Genomic DNA, 23,782 nt, shown 5'->3' with positions numbered 1-23,782 from the left:
GCGTGGAGCTGGGCGCACGCTGTGTACATGACACGTGACATTCCTGTGTGACGGAGTTAGCGGGTTCCTACAGTGAGGGTGGAGCTGGGCGCACGCTGTGTACATGACACGTGACATTCCTGTGTGACGGAGTTAGCGGGTTCCTGCAGTGAGCGTGGAGTTGGGCGCACGCTGTGTACATGACACGTGACATTCCTGTGTGATGGAGTTAGCGGGTTCCTGCAGTGAGCGTGGAGCTGGGCGCACGCTGTGTACGTGACATTCCTGTGTGACGGAGTTAGCGGGTTCCTGCCGTGAGCGTGGAGCTGGGCGCACGCTGTGTACATGACACGTGACATTCCTGTGTGACGGAGTTACCGGGTTCCTGCAGTGAGCGTGGAGCTGGGCGCACACTGTGTACATGACACGTGACATTCCTGTGTGATATTTATAGCCGCACAGCTGAAGCTGGCTGAATGGGGATGTTGGTGACATGAATAGCATCGGCTGGCTGTCGTCTTGTGAAGGAAGTGTAGAGAGAGGGCGATAGGTGTGAGACAGCGGAGTAAGTCCGTGACCGACTAGGCATGTTAGTTGTGACAGAGTAGACTTAGTTATTGGTGTAGTAGTGAGAGATTATTTTAAATAAGTGACATCCTAAACACGTAATAGTGAGAGGTACTTGTGTACCGATGCTAGTGAGTTATATTGGTGTACAGGTGACTAGACACCAATGCTAGAGAGTTATATTGGTGTACAGGTGACTAGACACCGATGCTAGTGAGTTATATTGGTGTACAGGCGATTAGACACCGATGCTAGTGAGTTATATTGGTGTACAGGCGATTAGACACCGATGCTAGTGAGTTATATTGGTGTACAGGTGACTAGACACCGATGCTAGTGAGTTATATTGGTGTACAGGCGATTAGACACCGATGCTAGTGAGTTATATTGGTGTACAGGCGATTAGACACCGATGCTAGTGAGTTATATTGGTGTACAGGCGACTAGACACCGATGCTATTGTTATAGTGAGATATACTCATGCACATGTTAGTACTATAGTATATTGAAGAGAGTTGTGAATAAGTGACAGATGTTAATGTAATAGTGAGAGGTACTTGTGTACATGTGCTAGTGAGTTTTATACTTGTGTACAGGTAACTAGACACCGATGCTAGTGCTATAGTGTATTAGTGAGAGTTGGGAATAAGTGACAAACCAGGTACATAGTGTAATAGTGAGATATACTTGTGTACAGGTGTTAGTGTATTAGTAAGAGTTGAGAATATAAGTTACAGATGTTAATGTAATAGTGAGGTTCTTGTGTACAGGTGCTAGTGAGCGATACTAGTGTACAAGTGCTGGTGTCAGTGTAATGGTGAGAGTTGTGAATAAGTGACAGAGGTTAATGTACTAGTGATATATACTAGTGTACAGGTGTTAGTGTCAGTGTAATGGTGAGAGTTGTGAATAAGTGACGGAGGTTAATGTAATAGTGATATATACTAGTGTACAGGTGTTAGTGTCAGTGTAATGGTGAGAGTTGTGAATAAGTGACGGAGGTTAATGTAATAGTGATATATACTAGTGTACAGGTGTTAGTGTCAGTGTAATGGTGAGAGTTGTGAATAAGTGACAGAGGTTAATGTAATAGTGATCTATACTCGTGTACAGGTGTAAAATGTCTTCGCTGACTTTCCCCTTCTCGGGCTGCGCTTTGCGCTCTCTTCAGTTGGAGGCAGAGGAACAGGAGAGGTGGGAAATTCGCAAAACAATAGTCCGCACACCTTTGAGACCCTCACTCCAAATACAGACCCCACCCAAAGCACCCCAGCAACCCCCCTGTCTCTGCACAGACCCGATCATCCATGAAGCAATTTACACTGGTAACCTGGGTACCCTGCAGGAGTTCTTGGCTACCGAGCTCTCTACAAACCTGCTCGTGCCTACACGGAGCCACGATCTGCGCTGGAGCAGCGAGCAGACCGGTGAGTGACAGGAGGTGCGGAATGTAGGGAGGTGGTCAGTATAGTATGGGGAGTGGTGTGAGATGATGGGAGTGGTGTGAGATGATGGGAGTGGTGTGTAGGATATAGATTTGAAGGAGTTGACATGAGTATAATATAATTGGGTCGGTATGGAGGGCAGGGGGTCTATTAGACATCCCTTCTCTGTAACCGGTGTGTCAGGGGAGCCACATCCATTATTACAGATATGGGACAGTCTATTAGACATCCCTTCTCTGTAACCGGCGTGTCAGGGGAGCCACATCCATTATTACAGCTATACAGATATGGGACAGTCTATTAGACATCCCTTCTGTGTATCCGGTGTGTCAGGGGAGCCGCATCCATTATTACAGATATGGGACAGTCTATTAGACATCCCTTCTCTGTAACCGGTGTGTCAGGGGAGCCGCAGCCATTATTACAGATATGGGACAGTCTATTAGACATCCCTTCTCTGTAACCGGTGTGTCAGGGGAGCCGCATCCATTATTACAGATATGGGACAGTCTATTAGACATCCCTTCTCTGTAACCGGTGTGTCAGGGGAGCCGCAGCCATTATTACAGCTATGCAGATATGGGACAGTCTATTAGACAGTCATTGTTACAGACAGGTTGCAGGGACCCAGGAGAGGAACCTGGTAAATGCTGTAACTCTAGAGGACATTACATAGAACTTTCTAAATATAGGAAGGGACTGAGGACAGCGAGAGAGAGTGTGAGAGACTGTCTCTGCTTTATTAGAGACATGTGTGAGGTGATTGTGACTCGGAAAGCGACCGGTCCAGCCCTGAGTTACTGGTTGTCCATTGTGTCAGGGCAGACACAGGCCGTCCAGGATCTGCTGGGGGACCCAGACAGCCTCATTCACCCCAACTCTGTGTTTGATACAAGTGATTTGGAGGAATGGAGGAACTATCGCTACAACCCCAACGCTCTGAGTATGTGACCTCACTATGAGTGTGATGGTTACTATGCGCTAGGTGTGTGTGACCTCACTATGAGTGCGATGGTTACTATGCGCTAGGTGTGTGTGACCTCACTATGAGTGTGATGGTTACTATGCGCTAGGTGTGTGTGACCTCACTATGAGTGCGATGGTTACTATGCGCTAGGTGTGTGTGACCTCACTATGAGTGCGATGGTTACTATGCGCTAGGTGTGTGACCATGGTGTGTATGGGAGTCTGCGTTGAGTAATGTGATAGGTGACACCTGTATATCTGTGTGCTCCTGAGTCTGTATATGGGAGACTGCGCTGAGTAATGGGATATGTGACACCTGTATATCTGTGTGTGAGTGAGTCTGTGAATTAGCGCACAGTAGAAAGTGCTACGATGTTGTGGCCGCAGCTTTTTCCTGCTCTAAGTTCTGTTTTTATGGGCATATTCCATTAAATGCGAAAAGTCGGAAAGGTTTCGCCTGCCGTACTTTACGCTGACTTTGGAATTGAAAAGGGCGAAAAGGTATCGTCTCCAAAATACACAAAGGACGCGAAAACGGGACCCGGCGAAACGCAAACAGGCGAAAAGTGCTGACAGATTTGGGGAAAACAACCTGATACCCCCCAAAAGATGCACTAACATTGGGGATCACTGTAGATGCCCCGAATAGCCCTGCTGAAGGTATTTGGGGTACTTAGGGGTGAAGAATAGTTTTTGGCAGATTTTTTTGGAGATAATAACTAGTCCCAGCAAATTTGGGGTACATGAAAATTTGCAAAAGTGAGGTTGTAAAAAACTCACCTGCAATCAAAAAAACACACCTCCCCCATACTTGCTGACCCCCCAAAAGTCTATTTCGTTTAATTTTTAGTTTGTAGCAAAAAAGTTCAACGTTGGGGTACAAAGTCATTTTTAGGGGTGTGTTTCAATTTTTTTGTAGGATTGTTTTGACGCAGTTACCCTTCCAAGGGTGCAGGGTGATTTCCCCACCTTTACACCCCAAAACCACAAGCCTGCACTTTTTTCCGCTTGCTTTCATAGGCAAATCTTTGTCGCCTAGTCCAATGCATTGACTTTCCACTGACACGAAAAGTTTTTGGAATTGAATACAGGGATAAGTTTTCGCCTGGCGAAATGATGTCATCGATGAAACTTTTCCGCCAAAAACGGCTTTTCGCCTCTAATTGAATATGCCCCTCAGTCGCACACAGATATACAGGAGTCACAGAACAAATGAATCAGCGCAGTCTGTGGGTGCGTCCTAGTCACATCGCATTCCGTCTTACGCCTATTCTTGGCGGAAAATAATGCCCAACGTTATGAGAGTAGCACGGGACCTGGTGGCTCACTCCTATTAGGCATATTGCGCTGCAGGGCGTATAGAGGCTAGATGGGCGAGGACACGTCTGTTAGTGCAATTTATTATTTAACTGCCCCTTAAAGATCCAAAGTGGGCGTCCGACACATGTGAAGCATAGTGACCTAAGAAGGTATGTACAGAGGACCGAGCTGCTGCCCCGTCCTCAGTGACGCCTGAGCCCTCCTAGCCCATGAGGTCGGCACTGCCCTAGTGGATTGTGCCATCAAGAATTTCAGGTTCCTTATATACGAAGATAATTCACTGATCCCTCTGTAAATGGTCTGTTCGGTTAGTTTGTAGCTTTTCCTTATTCTCACAAATAGTGATTCTGTCTTCCTGAACCTTTATACTCTTATAGGTAAATTGATATTCGCTTGTGAGGTCTCTGTATGCAATTTCCATTCTTTTTCTTTTTCGTCTCCCAGGTACAAAGTTATTTACTCTTTCTTGCTTTAATCCCAACTTAGACCTGTAGAGCGGATATCTATACGTTTACTGTATATACGAGGGATATCTATACGTTTACTGTATATACGGGGGATATCTATACGTTTACTGTATATACGGGGGATAGCTATACGTTTACTGTATATACGGGGGATATCTATACGTTTACTGCCCATACGGGGGATATCTATACGTTTACTGCCCATACGGGGGATATCTATACGTTTACTGCCCATACGGGGGATATCTATACGTTTACTGCCCATACGGGGGATATCTATACGTTTACTGCCCATACGGGGGATATCTATACGTTTACTGCCCATACGGGGGATATCTATACGTTTACTGTATATACGGGGGATATCTATACGTTTACTGTATATACGGGGGATATCTATACTTTTACTGTATATATGGGGGATAGCTATACTTTTACTGCCCATACGGCGGGACCTGTAACTGGGAGTACCCAGCTCTCCCCCCATCCTGACACCTATAACTGGGAGTACCCAGCTCTCCCCCATCGCAGTGTAAAATGTTGTGATATGTGACAATAAATAATTCTGACTTGTGAGAGACCTGAGGACCCTTCCCCCCTTTCTTTCCCCAGGGATCTGGTCTCTGACGTATGAGGAGGAGTTTACCTGCCCTCTCTACGTTACTGCGAGTCGCGGATACACAGATTGCCTCCAGCTGCTCCTCAGGAAAGGGGCCGATGTGGACTTTGCTCCAAGTGGAGAAACCGCCTTACATGGGGCTTGTGAAAATGGGCAAAGAGAGTGTGTGAGGGTCCTGCTCAGCTACGGAGCCAATCCCAACGCCGAGTGCCAAGAGGGTCTGTTTCCTCTCCACCACTGCAAGACGTCAGCGTCCTACCAGTGAGTCATGCCAAGGGGGGAGGGGGAGATATAATGGGCACCACATGATCCTTATGTCACATAGATAGCGCCAATATAACAAGCACCGTAGGTCATCCAGGCCTAGCCTTCATGCCCAGATTATTATTATATACAGTCAGGTGCATAAATATTGGGACATTGACAGAATTTTCATATTTTGGCCTCTATTCACCACCACAATGGCTTTGAAATGAAACAAACAAGATGTGCTTTAACTGCAGACTTTCAGATTTAATTTGAAGGTAATTACATCCAAATCAGGTGAACGGTGTAGGAATTACAATGGTTTCTATATGTGCCTCCCACCTTTTTAAGGGGCCAAAAGTAATGGGACAAACTAAACAATCCTAAATTTAACTTTCACTTTTTAATACTTTGTTGCAAATCCTTTGCAGGCAATTACAGCCTGAAGTCTGGAACGCATAGACATCACCAGACGCTGGGTTTCATCCCTGGTGATGCTCTGCCAGGCCTCTACTGCAAATGTCTTCAGTTCCTGCTTGTTCTTGGGGCATTTTCCCTTCAGTTTTGTCTTCATCAAGTGAAATGCATGCTCAATCCGATTCAGGTCAGGGGATTGACTTGGCCATTGCATAACATTCCACTTTCTAGCCTTAAAAAACTCTTTGGCTGCTTTTGCAGTATGCTTCGGGTCATTGTCCATCTGCACTGTGAAGCGCCGTCCAATGAGTTCTGAAGCATTTGACTGAAAATGAGCATATAATATTGCCCGAAACATTTCAGAATTCATTCTGCTGCTTTTGTCAGCAGTCACATCAATAAATACAAGGGAACCAGTTCCATTGGCAGCCATACATGCCCACGCCATGACACTACCACCACCATGCTTCACTGATGAGGTGGTATGTTTTGGATCATGAGCAGTTCCTTTCCTTCTCCATACTCTTCTCTTCCCATCACTCTGGTACAAGTTGATCTTTGTCTCATCTGTCCATAGGATGTTGTTCCAGAACTGTAATGGCTTTATAGATGTTGTTTGGCAAACTCTAATCTGGTCTTCCTGTTTTTGTGGCTCACCAATGGTTTGCATCTTGTGGTGAACCCTCTATATTCACTCTTGTGAAGTCTTCTCTTGATTGTTGACTGTGACACATATACACCTACCTCCTGGAGAGTGTTATTGATTTGGCCAACTGTTGTGAAGGGATTTTTCTTCACCAGGGAAATAATTCTTCTGTCATCCACCACAGTTGTTTTCCGTGGTCTTCCGGGTCTTTTGGTGTTGCTGAGCTCTCCGGTGCGTTCTTTCTTTATAAGAATGTTCCAAACAGTTGATTTGGCCACACCGAATGTTTTTGCTATCTCTCTGATGGGTTTGTTTTGATTTTTCAGCCTAATGATGGCTTCACTGATAGTGACAGCTCTTTGGATCTCATATTGAGAGTCGACATCAACTGATTCCAAATGCAAATGTCACACCTAGAATCAACTCCAGACCTTTTACCTGCTTAATTGATAATGAAATAACGAGGGAATAGCCCACACCTGTCCTTGAAATAGCTTTTGAGTTGATAGTCCCATTACTTTTGGTCCCTTAAAAAGTGGGAGGCACATATAGAAACCGTTGTAATTCCTACACCGTTCACCTGATTTGGATGTAATTACCCTCAAATTAAATCTGAATGTCTGAAATGAAACAAACAAGATGTGATTTACCTGCAAAGTCATTGTGGTGGTGAATAGAGGCCAAAATATGAAAATTCTGTCAATGTCCCAATATTTATGCACCTGACTGTATATATCTTTATTTGAAGCCTCAGTTCAAGGGACAATTTACAAATAATATACAACAAAAGAACAAGAAGATGGTATAAACAGCAAAAAAAAAGATGTCATAAACATTGAGCAGAGTATACAATGAATGAGGCGGAGACTGGCGGCGGCCGCAGACGTGTGTGCGGGACATATGACTGATGGCGGGGAGGATATACACATAAATCAGCAAGAGAGCGATATCGGGACGTCTCGGAGAAGTAGTTGCCTCTCAGTGCGGAGTGAAAGCTTTTCTGGATCTGAGCTTTGATGTGTGGAGATAAGATGTCAAACTTTCGCACATTCTACGCGCACGTCACACGCATGTCACATATATTTTTCCTTTTAGAGGGAGGGTCCCTCTGATGTCATGTGAACAATATAAAACAAAACAACTAACTAAGGGTATCGTGGGAGGGAAACATGAATCCATGTAGTGGCACAGTGCCATCTCTAGACGGGTTCAGGCTGCATCGGGTGACACCAAAATAGCAGAGCTGCAGAGATGATGAATGCAGGTGTGGGTCATACATCCCCCTCCCCCCACCCATGTCCTGAGAGGCTGGGGGCTGTTGGTACGCTGGGCAAATCCCCAGTGTGATGAGGGTGAGGATGTGACACACGGGCACGCCCCTAAAATGGCATGTATCAGTGGGCGTGGCCTCATGGACGCGAAGCCACGCCCCTTATGCCTGTGCAAGAGGCCGGTAAGTGCTGCACCAGATGTCACCACACCCAGTGACACCTCTGCTAGTGCACTTATGTGTGCCGCTGAGGATGTCGCCAGTAGTAGCTTCTTAGGACCCTTGCTAACTCGTGGACCCTCCACTAAGATTCCAAATATCACCCACTCCAGGGATAGGGTGGGTGGGGGGGGACGGCTGACTAAGTGATCTATCGTAAACTTCCAAACACTAGTCCAGAATTTCTTAATAAGAGGGTATTGCCAAAGGCAGCGGAATAAATCCGCTATAGGGGCCGCACACTTCGGGCACCAATGATCGTCTGTTAGGCCAATATGGAAGCGCCAATTTGAAGACAAATAAGTCTTGTGAAATACATTGTAGAAAATTTCCTTGTATGTTATTGCAGGGATAATACTAGGAGAGGACTCTGCAAAAGTACATCTACGGTCTCTGTGGGGTAAATTTACTAAGATTCGAGTCTGATAGAGTTTAAAAAATAAAAAAAATAAAAAACTTGATGTGCATCGCCGAAACTCGGTGTTTCAAGTTTGCGATCTCACTCGAGTTTTATGAGTGAGAATAAAGAAATCTCTCCCAAACTCAACAGAATTTGTCTTTAGTAAATTTGCGAGATGAAACACTCACCTGAGATTGTCATCTCGACCAAACTTGAATCTTAGGGGTAAATTTAGTAAGAGTATCCGCAGCCTTGTTGAAGTATTTATCACACTGTCAAGCCACCTCAAGGGGATGGAGGGGAGCGCGGTGGTGAACGCTGTACCATGAGCTTGCGTTTAGCCAATTGGGGGTCATCAAAACAAACCGGTTGACCATCTATTAATACCCGGAGCTTAGCCGGGTAAAGGAGAGCAAACTGGCGACTGTTGTCATGGCGATAACGACAAACCTCAGAAAATGCTTTTTCTTTTCTGAGAAACTGTTGCTGAAAAATCTTGAAATATAAAAATTCTGCGCTCCCTCACAGTTACTGGCTGTGTACTACGATGTTTGGCTAGTATTTTCTCTAACTCAATAATTAGGAAACTTAGATAGCCACTACCGGTCACTATGTGCCCTATTTGCGGTGTAGGAAAGTCCTCATCCAGGCCTAATGCCAGAGCGAGGTGGACACTGAGAAACTCTATAAGTTGGGAGTCGGGGATGGATTCTGGTATATAAATTGGAGATTATTACACCTATTGCGGATCTCCAAATCGTCCATTTTCTCCTACATGGCCTGAATAATATTAGCTTGTCAGTCACCTCGCTATTCAAAGAGTCTTCCACATCGCTAGTGCGTTGTTCTAGAAATGTGCGTGGCCTGAGAATCTAGCTTGGCCATAGCAGTGTCTAATTTAGTAGTCATGTCCTCAAGAGACGTCTATCTGTAAGAGGCATAATAATTGTGGACATTTCCCTCGCCATATCGGCTAGAGGTAAGGCCTCATCTGGTATCACCTGTAAGGTAGGGGTTGTGGCGGATCCCTGTGATTCCCCAGATTGGGCCGTGGTATGTAAAGGGTTAGATTTACCTGACATTCTTAGACCTCCTCATGTTAGATGTAGGAGGAGATTGTTGAGACCGTTAGTTTTTCAAAATATCTATCCACGCACCACCAAGGGCTTGTAGAAATAATGGTACAATAATATTACTTTGTTGATTTGTCCTTAGGTTTTTAATACAATGAGGAGAAATCCCCCCCCCCCCCAGCACAGCACTGAGTATTTAGCAAGTGGTTATATCATACCCCCATGTTTCCCTAGGCAGACATAATTACATCTGTTCCATCTATTGGGTATTAGTATGGAAACCTAAAGCAGTATCGCTATTCGTTGAACAAAGCAAGTTCTTTAAATGGTTTTAATCAGTTGAATATATTGTGTATTATCCACAATACCCCGTTGTAACAGAAAAATATGCTCAATATAGTTTTTGAAAAACTCTTCGATCTAGACAGTAAGATGTATCCCAAAATTAGTGACCAGTAAGAATGTTAGGCATCTATTATAAACAGAATGCTTATCTAATAAAAGAGGTTAGATGTTATATAACACTACAACCACTCGATGTCCTTCTAATGCAATTTATGGACCAATATATCAGATCATACTGAAACATTTGCCAGAAATGCAGCTATTGTTTATAGCCACTAGATGGCGATGGTAAGTATTACAATGAAAGAGCCCAGAGTACTCAGGAATGGTAACAATGTGTCTAACACAGAGGTTCCCAAACTTTCTTGAATCACGGCGCCCTAGAGTATCAGTATTTTGTCATGGCACCCCTAAGCCAAAGGTTCGGTATTGAGAAATTCTGAAAGAAACGATTGATTTAAGTCAATTGTGTTACCCGTCATCCTAAGCTTCAAATGTGTGATGGTGGACAAGGAATGTGCTTCTGTTTGACCACATATTTATGTTTTTGCCTCTTCCTCTCACCATGAAAAAATTGATTTGATGCTGGACCACCAACCTGAGGCACCCCTGGAAGTGTCCCGAGGCACCCTAGGGTGCTAAGGCACCCAGTTTGGGAACCACTGGTCTAACACACATATAAAGAATCAATCCATTTAAATGAAGAGACCAGTGAATACTATCTCCGGGTGTAGTGTGCCCAGCCTAGAACTCACAAGGTGCAGAGAATAATACCGACACTCAACAAATTATCTCTAAATAAGAATAAATGACAGAGAAATGATCTGTACCCCCCTTTAGTGATGGTAGTTACCCCTCAGTATGAGACTCTCAGAGAGCAAGTCCCCGGGGATCCAGGAAGGACGCTATACACGGTGATGATTAATAGACATAAGGGAGCACTTCTGAGGATGAGAGAGCTCCTCCGCTGCCCCCCCCCCCCGCTTTATGTTAATTACTGTGGTCACAGGTCTCTGCGATCCCATACTCTGCACAGAGTCTGGGGCAGATGCCCCACCGATAGCCGCCGGGCAGTAACTGTGCGCTTCCCAGAGGGTCCGAGCTTCCCGTCAGCCAGGCAATTAATGGAGGCCCTCATCACAGCGGGAGGTTTGTTCTCCAACAGATCCGAAGGGATGGCAGCAGGCGAGCGGATCAGCAGCCCCGGACTCACCGCGGTTCTCCACCCATCAGTACGGAGAGGTCTCTTGTTTAAGCAGGATATGTGGCCACCACGACCACTGAGCAGTCGGATCCCCATGGGAGCCCGTCACCAGCAGGCCTGTTATCAGAGCCGGCCGGCCAGACCAGCCCCCGCACAGAGATATGAAGGCGATAACCTCCGATGTCCAGAGGAGCAGGAGCCAGCACAAATAGCGGAGGGGAGAATCCCGTCACTGGGACGATTACCCACTATTGTATCAGTGAGAAATGCGGTAACCGCCAACGTCCTCCAGGGCCCCGGAAAGGCCACCGCCACCCAAAGTCCAACAGCGGAGCAAGGACCAGCACCAAGGAGTAACAGTCCCAGTGAGTAATTATCTCCTCCCCACAGAATCAGCAGCAGGGTATAGTGGGGAGCTTCCAGTGCTGGGAGTCCCCTAGGTCTGAGGCAATGAGGACGTCAGCAAGGCACAGTGATCCCCATGGCTATACGGCACAGTGATCCCCATGGCTATAAGGCACAATGGTATTCTGTACCAAGGGCCTGATGGTTGGCGTCCATCTCCCAGGATGTGGTACATGCACTGAACCCATTCTGTACAGTCACACGCAGTTCCTCTTGAGCTGCAACCTGATTGACAGGCTGCGGCCATTTGGGGGCGGGGTGTGGGAGGAGCCAGCCTCAGTGTCGCCCCCGTTTCCTGGGAGTGTTGAGGCCTGGAAGATGCAGACTTCTCCTCTTTGGCTACGGAGCTGCAAAGGCCAATCTCAGTGACCTCAGGGTTGCTCAGATGGCCGATGGTGGCGCAGAAGAGCCGACGCAGCATCTTAGGATGCAGCACTGGGATCTGCGATGCTGTCAGGATGCATATTTCTCCTCAGACGCCTCCTGCTGAATTAGCATACATTAGCATGTTTGGACGCAGCAGCGATGCTAACGGTAACCATGTCTGCGTCAGGCACACAGACGGCTAATGGCCACAGAAACATGCGGTATGTAAGGGCGAGAAATGCCAGTGTATTCCTAAATGTGGTATGGGGTGCTTGCCCCATTATAAATGCAGAGACTGTGCCAGGGAGGCCGCGTACAGTCCCTTTTGAGGACTTTTCAAAGTTTACATGAAAACCTGAAGTGAAACTAAAGTGTAAGACTTTATACATGAGGGGGGTTATAAAGATATAATAATCATCAGCATTTCCATAGGACCTGTCTCCAACCCGAATTCCCTCAACAGTTGACCATGACATCAAGAACCTGTAACATGGAGTCCAGAAGCAAACTGAAGAGGAGCTGGGAGAGGTGGCCCTGCCTGGTGCTGTGCGACATCTCAATTCTACAGTTAACTAACAACGAGGTAGATGGGGAACAATCAAGGCCCTAAAATCTGCACCAAAGCCATGATGAGCAGGACTTCATGGCAATATGGTCGGGACTCTTGAGGACCTTATGAGGATCCAGATTGGGGAGCATGTGGGAGCGAGAGGTGAGGGATCTAGGGAAGATGCCATCAGTGCCGCTATAGCCAATTGCATGCTCTTCATGGAATTCCATCCCATTCAAAGCCAAGCTGGTGTTCAGTAAGCAAAGATGGGTCATCATGTTTTTGGCCAATATTTTAAATCCTACAATAAGAAGCTTGATGGGGCGATAATAATATAGCAAGAGAGCAATGGTGCATCCCCGAATGAAAGGTGTATGTCCTGTCTGACTGATGAAAAGTCCCCAAGGGTCGTCCAGACTTAAAAGTCAAAATGGAGCTAAGATGGGTCACTAAAAACACAATCTTGGGAGTGTGACAGGCGTAGACCAATCCAGTTCCAGATCGGCCACATAATTAAAGTCACCACCTATTACTGTACCAAATTAATAGTCTCTAAGGAGCAAATGCATGACCTGTGTAAAAAAGACAACCTGGTCAGTGCTGGGGATGTAAATATTAAGCAGAGCGTATCTTGTATCATGGGTTTGGATGTCAAGTAAAATATATTGACTGTGGGTCAATAATCATATCCAAAATAGTATAATAAAGGCGTTTGGCAAGAATAATGGCCAGCCCACGTGATTTGGTATGGTACGATGCAACCAGGCACTCCCCTATCCATCTGTCCCTCAAAACTGAGGTGTGGTCCTGCTTACAGTGTGTTTCTTGGAAGAGCTTGTTGTCAGAACGCGACCACATAAGGTGTTGGACAACTTTCTTATGTTTAATCGGGGAATTTAGGCCACCGATGTTCCAGGAGGATTTGGCAAGTTGGGTAGGAGGAGAATCCCATGTTTATTTCCCTGTGTAAACTGGCACCTAGAGGAAGAGGGTGTGGGACTGTGGACTGAAGTACTGTGTTGATAAAAACGCCATTAGAACACCATCAGTGCGCCATTAGGACAGAATGCAAATAGTGTTTTAGCTGGAGTAGGTGCCTGGTGGAAAGAGACAGGGTGACTCAGACATCCTCAATGTCAGTGTTATGATGCACCTGACTACTTTGCATAAACCTTCTTGAACCAGGTACTGCCTATAACAACTGCCCTTATTCCCATAGCGAGAGATGATCTCACCTTAACTGAGATGCCACCAGGTCTTACACTCAGGATAGAAGAGGTTTATACAAGTAACAGGTGATCGCAGGATTAGGGCTGGTGGTGTAGAATATCACATGCGAAATACAATGACACTGTATGGTTCAATTTGTAAGTAGTTTATTACTCAGTTCCTGCTCTTATTTGTTCTGTCTAAAAGATGATTGCAAACAAAATGACGCGGTTCCAATAGTAAACAAGGTGATACTCCGCAATAGGAAGCAGGAGACCATATATGCAGCACAATAAAAATGAATGTAACCAATGCAGTTGGGTCAATAAAAGTATCATATTTAATATATTTCCATACAAAACATCTAAGTATATTGATAAATATGAAAAATAAAATCAACTAATTGAAGCGCAAATAATGAAAATGTTCCATAGACCGGTCTGCTATGTGGGAGTAGAAGTTGTCTCCATTCTTCTTGTGCACTTTTTTGGACTTTTACCATCACTGGACCAGCATGATCTATTGGAGAATATTTGCCATCCCGATTTGCCATCCTCCTGCACCTCTACGGCTGGAGCTTCTTGCCAGCAGGATCCATACGACACCTCATACACTGGGTAATAACTCTCAGTATTTCACCGATTAAAATGGTTAGAAAACATCCACAAACGCCTTCCTTCCATTATCCGATCTGGCGGTCAAGACCAAAAATCTTGTCCTCCATTTCCCTATATGGAGCAGTGTGTGTGATTCTCGGTAATCTGCCCATATTCCCTACGTTCTCCTGTCTCTAGGTCATCCTCCTTGTGGGCGGACAAACGTAGTATGGAAAATCAATTAGCTTCTAATAGCAGAAGAGCACATTGAGACTTATTATATATATATATATATATATATATATATATATAATATGTGTTACACAGTTTTCAGTCACTAAGTGGGGGGGGGTGGACTTTATCTGCAGCTCCATCTTCAGGGTTTTCCCGGTCCTGGGCAAGTCACACCGGCGCATTACGATTTCTCTGCTGCTGCCTCAGGATATCAAGTAACAGGAAGCAGCGCTCCCAACTGGGCGACCTCCAGGTCAGCTACTCACCACACCAACAGTGCCCACAGCCACTCAGACCTCTTCAATTGTCACCAACTGACCGCTCCAACATTACGCTAGCCAGCTCCAGACAACTCCCCGGGTTCCAGCTACACGAGCTGCGTTTAAGCCGTGCGCAACTTCTTCCAGCAAAGTCCACTGTGGCTACGCGCTGGTTTTGGATTTAAGTCCCCTTTCCTAGCCACAGCAAGGTCCATTAATGCAGGGGCAAAGCAAACTTGACTAGAGTGCATGTTCTCTAGTCCATAGGTCATATGCATAAGTCCATGAAACTCCATTTCCCCTTAGCAATCCAATAGGGTGAACTGGTCAGACGAAAAATGACATGACTGTGACAGCCCACTGGGTGGGTATATCAGCTTCAGCAGCATCTAACACACAATGCCAGCTCATTTATAGGCAGCTACTTCCTCTATCACCGGCTTCACTAAGAGGGATAACAGGGTCAATCTGTTGGAAAAACTCAGGCACGTGATAGTGGGGTAAGCCATATTACTAAGACTCTCCATTCCGCTAAGTATGTTGGACTTGTAGATCAAGTCCTTTATTCACTTTGCCCGGATCCAAGGGTTGTCAGCATCTTAACATCGGATCAATACATTTTAGCCACCATGCTCAATTCTACGTTTAAGAAGTCTTTCTTTCCAACTAACACAGATCTTAAAAGATGCAAAGAGCTCCTGGTGAGCAAGTTGTCAGCTCAAGTGGCACATGACACAACACCGCCTCCTCCTTGTTTCCGGCAACTGCAAGAGACCCACTGATGATGCGGATGAGTTAACACAACATTTTGACATCTGGTCAAATCCAAAATTAGTGACACTTCTACCGTAATGCATTCATAGAATGGTGGAGGATTATTTTAATGATAGTGTACAAATCAGGGGCGGGTGTGTGGCCGGTCTTGAAGACGCTCCGGGCACTGCTGCAGCTTCAGGTGCCGGTGACCCCACCTCCTTATGCTCGGTGTCAATATTGTGCGAAGATGATGTTAACACTGATGAGGATGAGGAGGATGACAATGGTGACATCTTGCCTCTGTAGAGAAGAGATCCTTAACAGCCTGTTATCAGCCTGAACACCAATGGTAGGTTTCTTTTGGCCCCCACAAAACAAGCTAGCACTTCAACCACAAATTATATAACATAACCTTGAGTAGGAGGACCTAAGGACAATTCCATCTCGGACCTCTTTTCTTTGCATTATGCGCTGTTTGGGGCATTGGTTACTGTCTTTTTACATAGACAACACAAACATTATTATAGTTTATTAAAATGCCATCCTGTCTGCCACTGCAGTGTGGTAATGTATCTTAGATGTCATATATTCTTTAAAACCGCTGTGTGCTTGTGCCGCTGCTCTGTCAATTAGTTTAGCCAGTCAGCTCGCTGCAGCCTTTGGCCAATATGGGTAAAACAATATTGTGAGCTGTGAGGTTTAAATTATGTGATTTTAGCTGTTTTATCATTTTAAGAAAAAAAATACAGAACCAAAATACGACAATAAATTAGGACCAAACCCAAAACATGAGGATAGGTGCACATCTCTAGTTATAGGGTAATTGAATGAGGTCCTTATAACAGAAATAACAGAGGCGGTCGTTAGATGCAAGCGGTTGCATAATTAAGCCCCACCCCCTTCATGGGGAATTACCGTGATTGGTGCAAATTGACATAAGGGGCGGGGCTAAATGATGCAATTCATGCAGAATTATGTAATTAAGAACCGCCCCCTACACAGGGACCCATGATCACCGCAGAGTGGGAGAAGTACCTACCCTTCCGGGGGTGTGGGGAGTTACCCGAAAAATCAGGATCCTCCCGTGAAAACCTGGAGGTAGGCATGTATGGTGCAGACAGCAGCACATATTGGCGGTTGCCGGTCTGTGACCTTATGCAAATGGCCTACAAGCTCCTCCCCTGCTGTACATCTCTGCGGCAGAATGCGGAAGGACAGAGACGTCCCCTGCGCACGCTGTGATACCCATAGGTGCATCCTTATACCCCCACCATCAGCCGCACCATCCAAACTTGCAGCAGTCCCATGGCAGGTGCAGCTCCTCCGTCTCACTGCGGCCTCCTGTGCCTGCGGCAGTGAACGCGCGCGCTTCCATTAATGCGCCACTCCAATAACACGCCCATGAGACAGACATTTTTCTGCGTTCACTTCAAGCCACTGCCCAGGAACAGCCACTACCTCTCTACCTCTCTACCTCTCTGATCCGATCACAGCAGCGCCTCGGTGTAACACATGCGCAGTTGCAAATAATCGCTGAACTACGTGAATATCAGCGTTGTGTGCGGATGGCGTGCGTCTTGGAATCAGGCCCCAGGTGTCCGTTATACATTAGAGGAATATAATAAAATAAAAGTAAATGTGATTGTCACACTAATCGGTACATTTACTAAAGTGAGAGTTTTTAGAAGTGATGTTGCCCATAGCAACCAATCAGATTCTAGCTATTATTTTCCAAAAGGTGCTAGTTACATGTTAAGTAGAATCTGATTGGTTGCTATGGGCAACATCACTTCTAAAAACTCTCACTTTAGTAAATTGACCCCTAAGTCCCATCTCTGTGTAATAATAATATAATTACTGAGGAGGGTCCGGCCGGTAACCGTGATCCTATAATAGGGCAAGTAATTGGGAGACAGCTCATAGAGGTGCAGGAAGCTCTGCTATAATCCCCCGGCACTGAGAGCGGCAGCAGGGATTCCTGGCGAGGTAAATCAGGTCCCTTTAGCCATAGTGGGCGGGAGGTATGAGGCACCGTAATTTGCATGCGATGCACCTCACCACTCATCACATGCATGGCGACGTTAATTACACCGGTATGCATGACCAAAAACGCAGAGGACCGGTCTCCCGGTAAGAGCCGGGGCTTCCTGAGGTCCCTTTGGCGCTCTTCTGAGTATGTGCAGTAGGACACGGGCAGCGCAGGGGGTGCTGGGAGGGATCCGATTGGATCGCTCTCACATCTCTTTGTGATTAGAAGCTCATAGACTTCTATAGGGTAACGCTATCAGCCGCCGGTATTTCATACCCAACCCCCATGCGTATAATGGCGTCAGCGTGATTTATTCCAAGTTCGGCCGTATACGGGGCCCTAAAGCTGCATAATGAGAGGTAAAGTTCTGCCCATTACAGAGAGACCTGAGCATATAACGTACAGTAATAATAATAATTACCAGGAATAAATGACTTATAACATCCGCTGGTTTCTTTCTTCATGTTCCAGTTGCGCCAAGCTGCTTCTACAATATGGCGCCTACATTAACAGCCAGGCAGAGGACGAGGGGCTCACTCCATTACACGTGGCAGCTCGCCATGGTCTGCTGGAACACGTGGACCTTTACCTCCGCTATGGAGCCACCGTAGATAAGAGGGATGTACAAGGAGAGACGCCATTAATTGTCGCCTGCAGCCAGCCCCAGTCACCCGCAGAATTGGAGAGATACCATCAGGTGTGCCAACGGCTCATTCAGGGGGGGGCCAACATCAAAGCCCGAGATAATGACCAGCAGAGCCCACTTCACGTGGCATGTAAGAGCGCCAACCCTCAGGTGGTGGAGACGCTGTTGGCACAGGGGGCGGAGGTGAATGCAATGAGTTACAGCGGGAACACCGCGATGCAGAACATACTACAGGTCACCTCCTACAAGCTGCAAAACCAGCCGGAAGCCATCGTGCGCGCCCTGCTGAATCACGGAGCTGTGCGGGTCTGGCCCGGAGCACTTATCAAGGTAAGGGACCACACCACAAGGAGCGCAATGTGGGTATAGGAGGGCACAATGATGGTGCAGGAGAGGTCATCCTGGGGCAAACGAAATCGGGACACACAAGTCATACAATGGGACAAGATGGCGCCATAGCTGTACCTGTATAACAGTGATCACTCGCCTGACTAAGAGGCGCACGCTAATGCAAGCGCTAAATTACTAAAATATGCTAATGCGCCAGCTGGCGGAATTTATATTGAGACCCCCCCGGCGCCCTCACAGCTGCCCGCAACTGTATACATAAACGCAGCATTGGGCGCAGATACTGCAAACATCGTCTCATCAAGTGAGTCTATGGTTACTCAGAATTGGCGCGGTAACTGAGACGCTGTAGCTTTGTTCACTGCGTGCGCGATCACAGACGCTGGTTAGTACACGCCTAGGAAACAGCCCCGAAACGCCCACGTTTTGGCCGGAACGCCCCGTAATCGCCAACAAAACTGTCTCTTCCTGTCAATCAGTTACAACTGAATCCACACAGCGAGCGCAATAACAATTCATTCACCACACGTGCGCAATGTGGCTGTGACACAGGCTCAAACCACCAATAATCGCTCAACTGCATGAAAATCGGGTAATGTTCATCCCTGAGTCAGCACCCAGAGACCTCGCACATATGGCGCAATGCCAGCGCTCTGTAACGGGATGGGGTCACTGCCGCCCGTCCTCTCTCTAGAGTTTATTTCTGATGTCACCGCATATCTCAGGGTTCCTTTCACCGCCAGCAATCAGCTCCTCCTGGCGGTAACTCTGCTATCGCCAACTGCGCACCAGGGGCCACAGAGCCGCACACAAGCCGCTGTGCAATTCCGTCCATCTTAATGTAAATACAGAAGGTGTCAGACGCCTCCTTGCTGCATTTGTGAGCACCGTAAGGACTGATGTCGCTATGGTTGCTCCTTTAGTCAGGCTTCCCACAGCCAGACCGGTGCTGGTCACTTCACAGGCCCGGAATCAGCCCCCGTTTCCGGGAACGGTGACCAGCCACACCCCGCTCTGCCCCAAAACACCACAGTCATGCTGCGTCGTGGGGGGGTCTGCAAGCGAGATCACAGGACCCATTCTGCACAGACACAGACCCCTAACCATCATACATTTATAAGTCAGGCCTCAGGTGCAGGAGAGTCATCGCTGACATAGATAAAAATCGACCAACATCAATGTTGTGTTTCTGGGGCTAAATCACACAGGGGCCTATTCATCAACACTAAAAGCCCCGGTAACCATGCGGAAACGTTAGTTTATGCATATTTTAGTTACCAGGACATTCATCATCAGGGGTCCCTAATGAACCACCTGATATTCAGCAAACTCCGAAAACTGATAGTTTTTGGAATTTGTGTAATACCCGGCTATGCAAGGTATTATGCCGAACACGGGGCCTGATTCAGAGCCGCTCGTAAGCGGCCGCTCGTTCGTTCCGAGCGATGTTTGAACAACTGCGCATGCGTACGGATCGTAATACGCATGCGCGAACCTTGTCAGTGTGGCCGAAAATCTTTGTTCGCTATATAGCGAATGCCTGCTAATATGAGTGACAGAATGAGGCGTATGTGGGTGGTAACAGGGGAAGGTGCTTGAAAACGGGGAGTGGAGATCAGATCGCAGGCGTGCTTAAAGGTCAAAACGGGCGTTTTATGGGTGTGCATAATTAATACAGCAGCGTCATCGACCACGTCACTGGGTTATTTTATAGTCAGAACTGCTCGCATGATTGCGGTAGGAAAAACCAACCACAAGAATAGCGAGCAGCTCATACGCTGGTCGATGTACTCGATTAATCTAATAAATAGCGGACATGACGTAGGATGCGAGCGGCCAGGGGGCGTAGTTTTCAAAAAAACGACCGCAAGTTTTGTTCGCTCGTTCAGACCGCAACGAGCGAACGGTTCATTTGAATTGCCACCCCTATTTTCTGAATGAGCGAGCGCAAATAGCGTCCGGCTCTGAATCAGGCCCACTGTGCGGACAATTCCCAGCAGCCTCTGCAGCTGCTCAGGAGGGCAGAAGCAGGTCACATGACCAGTGTCAGGCAGGTGACAGTTGGAAGGGAGCGGCAGTTGGCAGTTACAGTCCTGAGGTAACAGAGAGGAGGATCAGACCTGTGCACCTACCTCTCAGCAGCAGACGTCAGCCAGAGACGCTATAATCTGCAGATGGAGCACCAGGACTGACTGGGAATGGAGAGGCAGGTACCTCGCACAGTCTGCCGTGATCCTGTACAGAGGTTGGAGGATATGCTGTGGTGTGCTGGCTGAGCGATAAGCGGAGACACCGGACCCTTTGTGAGAGCCTCAGACAATCAGTCAGCAGGTAGACTGAGCCTCAAGTCCGTAAGACTGCAGCTAATTACTATCCATCCTTATAGTACCAGAGTCGCTCCCCTCAGTACTGTAGTAATACTGGAAGGCATCCGATTAAGTAATACTGCAGCCAAATTGCTACAACACTGGAGTTAGAGAGAGAAGTAACACAAAGGAGACTTCAATTGAAATATATTAAGGTGCAACTCAGACGGAGAACCTTGCTGTACATTGTACCTGATAGACTCCTTTATAGTCAGCAACCCGGGCAACGTTTGGTGCACGAAAGTGAGACACGGGCTGTTAGAATTTACCAGTATCTGAGCTCACTACTTAGTTCAAGGAACAGGTAAAACTGTAAATTGGACTTATAAGTTAGTGTCTTGCAGGGACATATAGGGGCTTATTCATCATATGATAAATCTCCCGGTAACCATGCGGAAATGCTAATTTCTGCATATTTAGGTTACCGGGCGATAGGGACCCCCTGATATTCAGCAACTGAGTTTTGGGAGTTTGTTTCTGAGAACAAGCGACATCTTCAGACAGCGCTCGTTGTCAGATCCCTCCGCCGCCTCCTCACTACCTCCCCAGTGGCTTTGTGCATGCGTAACCGGGACGACGGGGAGCAGGTAAGTAACCACGGGGACGACTGCTTTTCGGAGCTGCTGTCCCTACACCGGAGCAATGATAAATTACTGCAGTGTCACGTTTCCCCCGAAGCGAGTTCATCATCGGAGGGCAGTGGTATGCACTAACGTTAGTGATTGTACCAAATGAACCCTTAGTTTTGTTAGATTTAGAGAGACAAGTCTGATTGTGCTAAAATACTCATATATCATTTGTCCAAATAATAACTTATCACCTCTCAGGTAATTACTAACACAATTCCTACTCCACACCACTTATGGCAAGAGGACCTGATTCAGACCCGCTCGCTCTGAGCATGCATATAATTCCCAGTGCGCGTGCGCAAGCCATTCGTTGTGATCTGGTTTTGGTTGCTCGTTATACACTATAAGGTCGCTACTTTGAGTGACAGCGCCGTTTGTGGGAGGTAACAGAGGAAGGTGCTTGTGAACGGGGGAGTGGATGTGCGAACGCAGACGTGTCAGTCCCCTAAAACACCGTTTAAAGGGCGTGCATAATTAGAAAAGTAGCGTCATTGTGCACGTCACCTGTATGTATTTCAGCCAGTACTGATCGCAGTGCTTGCAGAGGCTAAGGCAACCCCAAGGGCTGCGAGATGCTCCATTGGCTCATGATGGTCCCGATTAATCCTTCGTTTCCCTGAGATGACGAGTGTTGCGAGTGGCAAGGGGGCGTCTTCAGACATTTGCGAGAGCACTTTGCCGTAGCTCGCTAAAACATAGTGGGCTTCCATATGCGATGCAGTGCGAGCGCTTAATTTAAATATCCGGCCCCTTTTAGCCAGCGAGCGATCGCATCTTGCGAGTGGGTCTGAATGAGCTCCAAAGCTTGTTCTCAGAACCCATCTGGGGTTGCGAAGAGGTATCCGAGCAGATCCCTCCGCCGCCTCCTCACTACTTACCCAGCGGCTCTGCGCATGCGTAGCCAGGCTGACGGGGAAGAGGTAAATAACACAGCTACTTCTGTACCTGCGATGCTATCCGAGGGGCAGCTGTCCCCGCACCGGAGCAATGACATAGGCTATATAGGCTAATATATAGGCTAATGCCGCGTCTCTGGATATATATTAAGAGCTATGTAATATATGCCCCCCTCCCCTCCTCTGCACAGGAGCTATGTAATATATGCCCCCCCCTCTGCACAGGAGCTAATATATGCCCCCCTCCCCCCCCCTGCACAGGAGCTATGTAATATATGCCCCCCTCCCCCGCTGCACAGGAGCTAAGTAATATATGCCCCCCCCTTCGCACATTAGCTATGTAATATAAGCCCCATTCCCCCCCCTCTGCACAGGAGCTATGTAATATATGCCCCCCCTCCCCCCCTGCACAGGAGCTATGTAATATATGGCCCCCCTCCCTCCCCCCCCCCTGCACAGGAGCTATGTAATATATGGCCCCCCTCCCCCCCTGCACAGGAGCTATGTAATATATGCCCCCCTCCCCCGCTGCACAGGAGCTAAGTAATATATGCCCCCCCTTCGCACATTAGCTATGTAATACAAGCCCCATTCCCCCCCTCTGCACAGGAGCTATGTAATATATGCCCCCCTCCCCCCCTGCACAGGAGCTATGTAATATATGGCCCCCCTCCCTCCCCCCCCCCTGCACAGGAGCTATGTAATATATGGCCCCCCTCCCTCCCCCCCCCTGCACAGGAGCTATGTAATATATGCCCCCCTCCCCCCCTGCACAGAAGCTATGTAATATATGCCCCCCTCCCCCCCTGCACATGAGCTATGTAATATATGCCCCCCTGCACAGGAGCTATGTAATATATGCCCCCCTCCCCCCCTGCACAGGAGCTATGTAATATATGGCCCCCCTCCCTCCCCCCCCCCTGCACAGGAGCTATGTAATATATGGCCCCCCTCCCCCCCCTGCACAGGAGCTATGTAATATATGCCCCCTCCCCCGCTGCACAGGAGCTAAGTAATATATGCCCCCCCTTCGCACATTAGCTATGTAATACAAGCCCCATTCCCCCCCTCTGCACAGGAGCTATGTAATATATGCCCCCCTCCCCCCCTGCACAGGAGCTATGTAATATATGCCCCCCTCCCCCCCTGCACATGAGCTATGTAATATATGCCCCCCTGCACAGGAGCTATGTAATATATGCCCCCTCCCCCCTCTGCACAGAAGCTATGTAATATATGCCCCCCTCCCCCCTCTGCACAGAAGCTATGTAATATATGCCCCCCTCCCCCGCTGCACAGGAGCTAAGTA

General features: G+C 47.4%; 1 protein-coding gene across 4 annotated transcripts in view; it reads left to right on the top strand.

Annotated features, from left to right (window-relative positions):
• Window positions 1–481: 481 nt before the first annotated feature.
• LOC148435720 (ankyrin repeat and SOCS box protein 10-like) overlaps window positions 482–23,782 on the top strand; it is a 39,135-nt gene continuing 15,834 nt past the window's right edge. For 2 of the 4 annotated variants that reach the window (XM_088465584.1, XM_088465587.1), the window contains exons 1-4: window positions 491–529; window positions 1,660–1,973; window positions 5,357–5,624; window positions 18,060–18,564. In XM_088465584.1, the coding sequence (XP_088321710.1) occupies window positions 1,667–1,973; window positions 5,357–5,624; window positions 18,060–18,564 (1,080 nt within the window). In that variant the 5' untranslated portion in view covers window positions 491–529; window positions 1,660–1,666. Of the gene's footprint in view, window positions 545–1,659; window positions 1,974–2,741; window positions 2,935–5,356; window positions 5,625–18,059; window positions 18,565–23,782 lie in introns of those variants that run through there. The other 2 variants (XM_088465585.1, XM_088465588.1) reach the window with 2 other exon arrangements.

The sequence above is a fragment of the Taudactylus pleione genome, unplaced genomic scaffold (genome assembly GCF_031769625.1).
Source record: "Taudactylus pleione unplaced genomic scaffold, aTauple2 ptg002015l, whole genome shotgun sequence".
Taxonomy (NCBI): Eukaryota; Metazoa; Chordata; class Amphibia; order Anura; family Myobatrachidae; genus Taudactylus; species Taudactylus pleione.
Note: the sequence above shows the minus strand (reverse complement) of the source record. Positions and strands in the feature narration are given on the sequence as shown.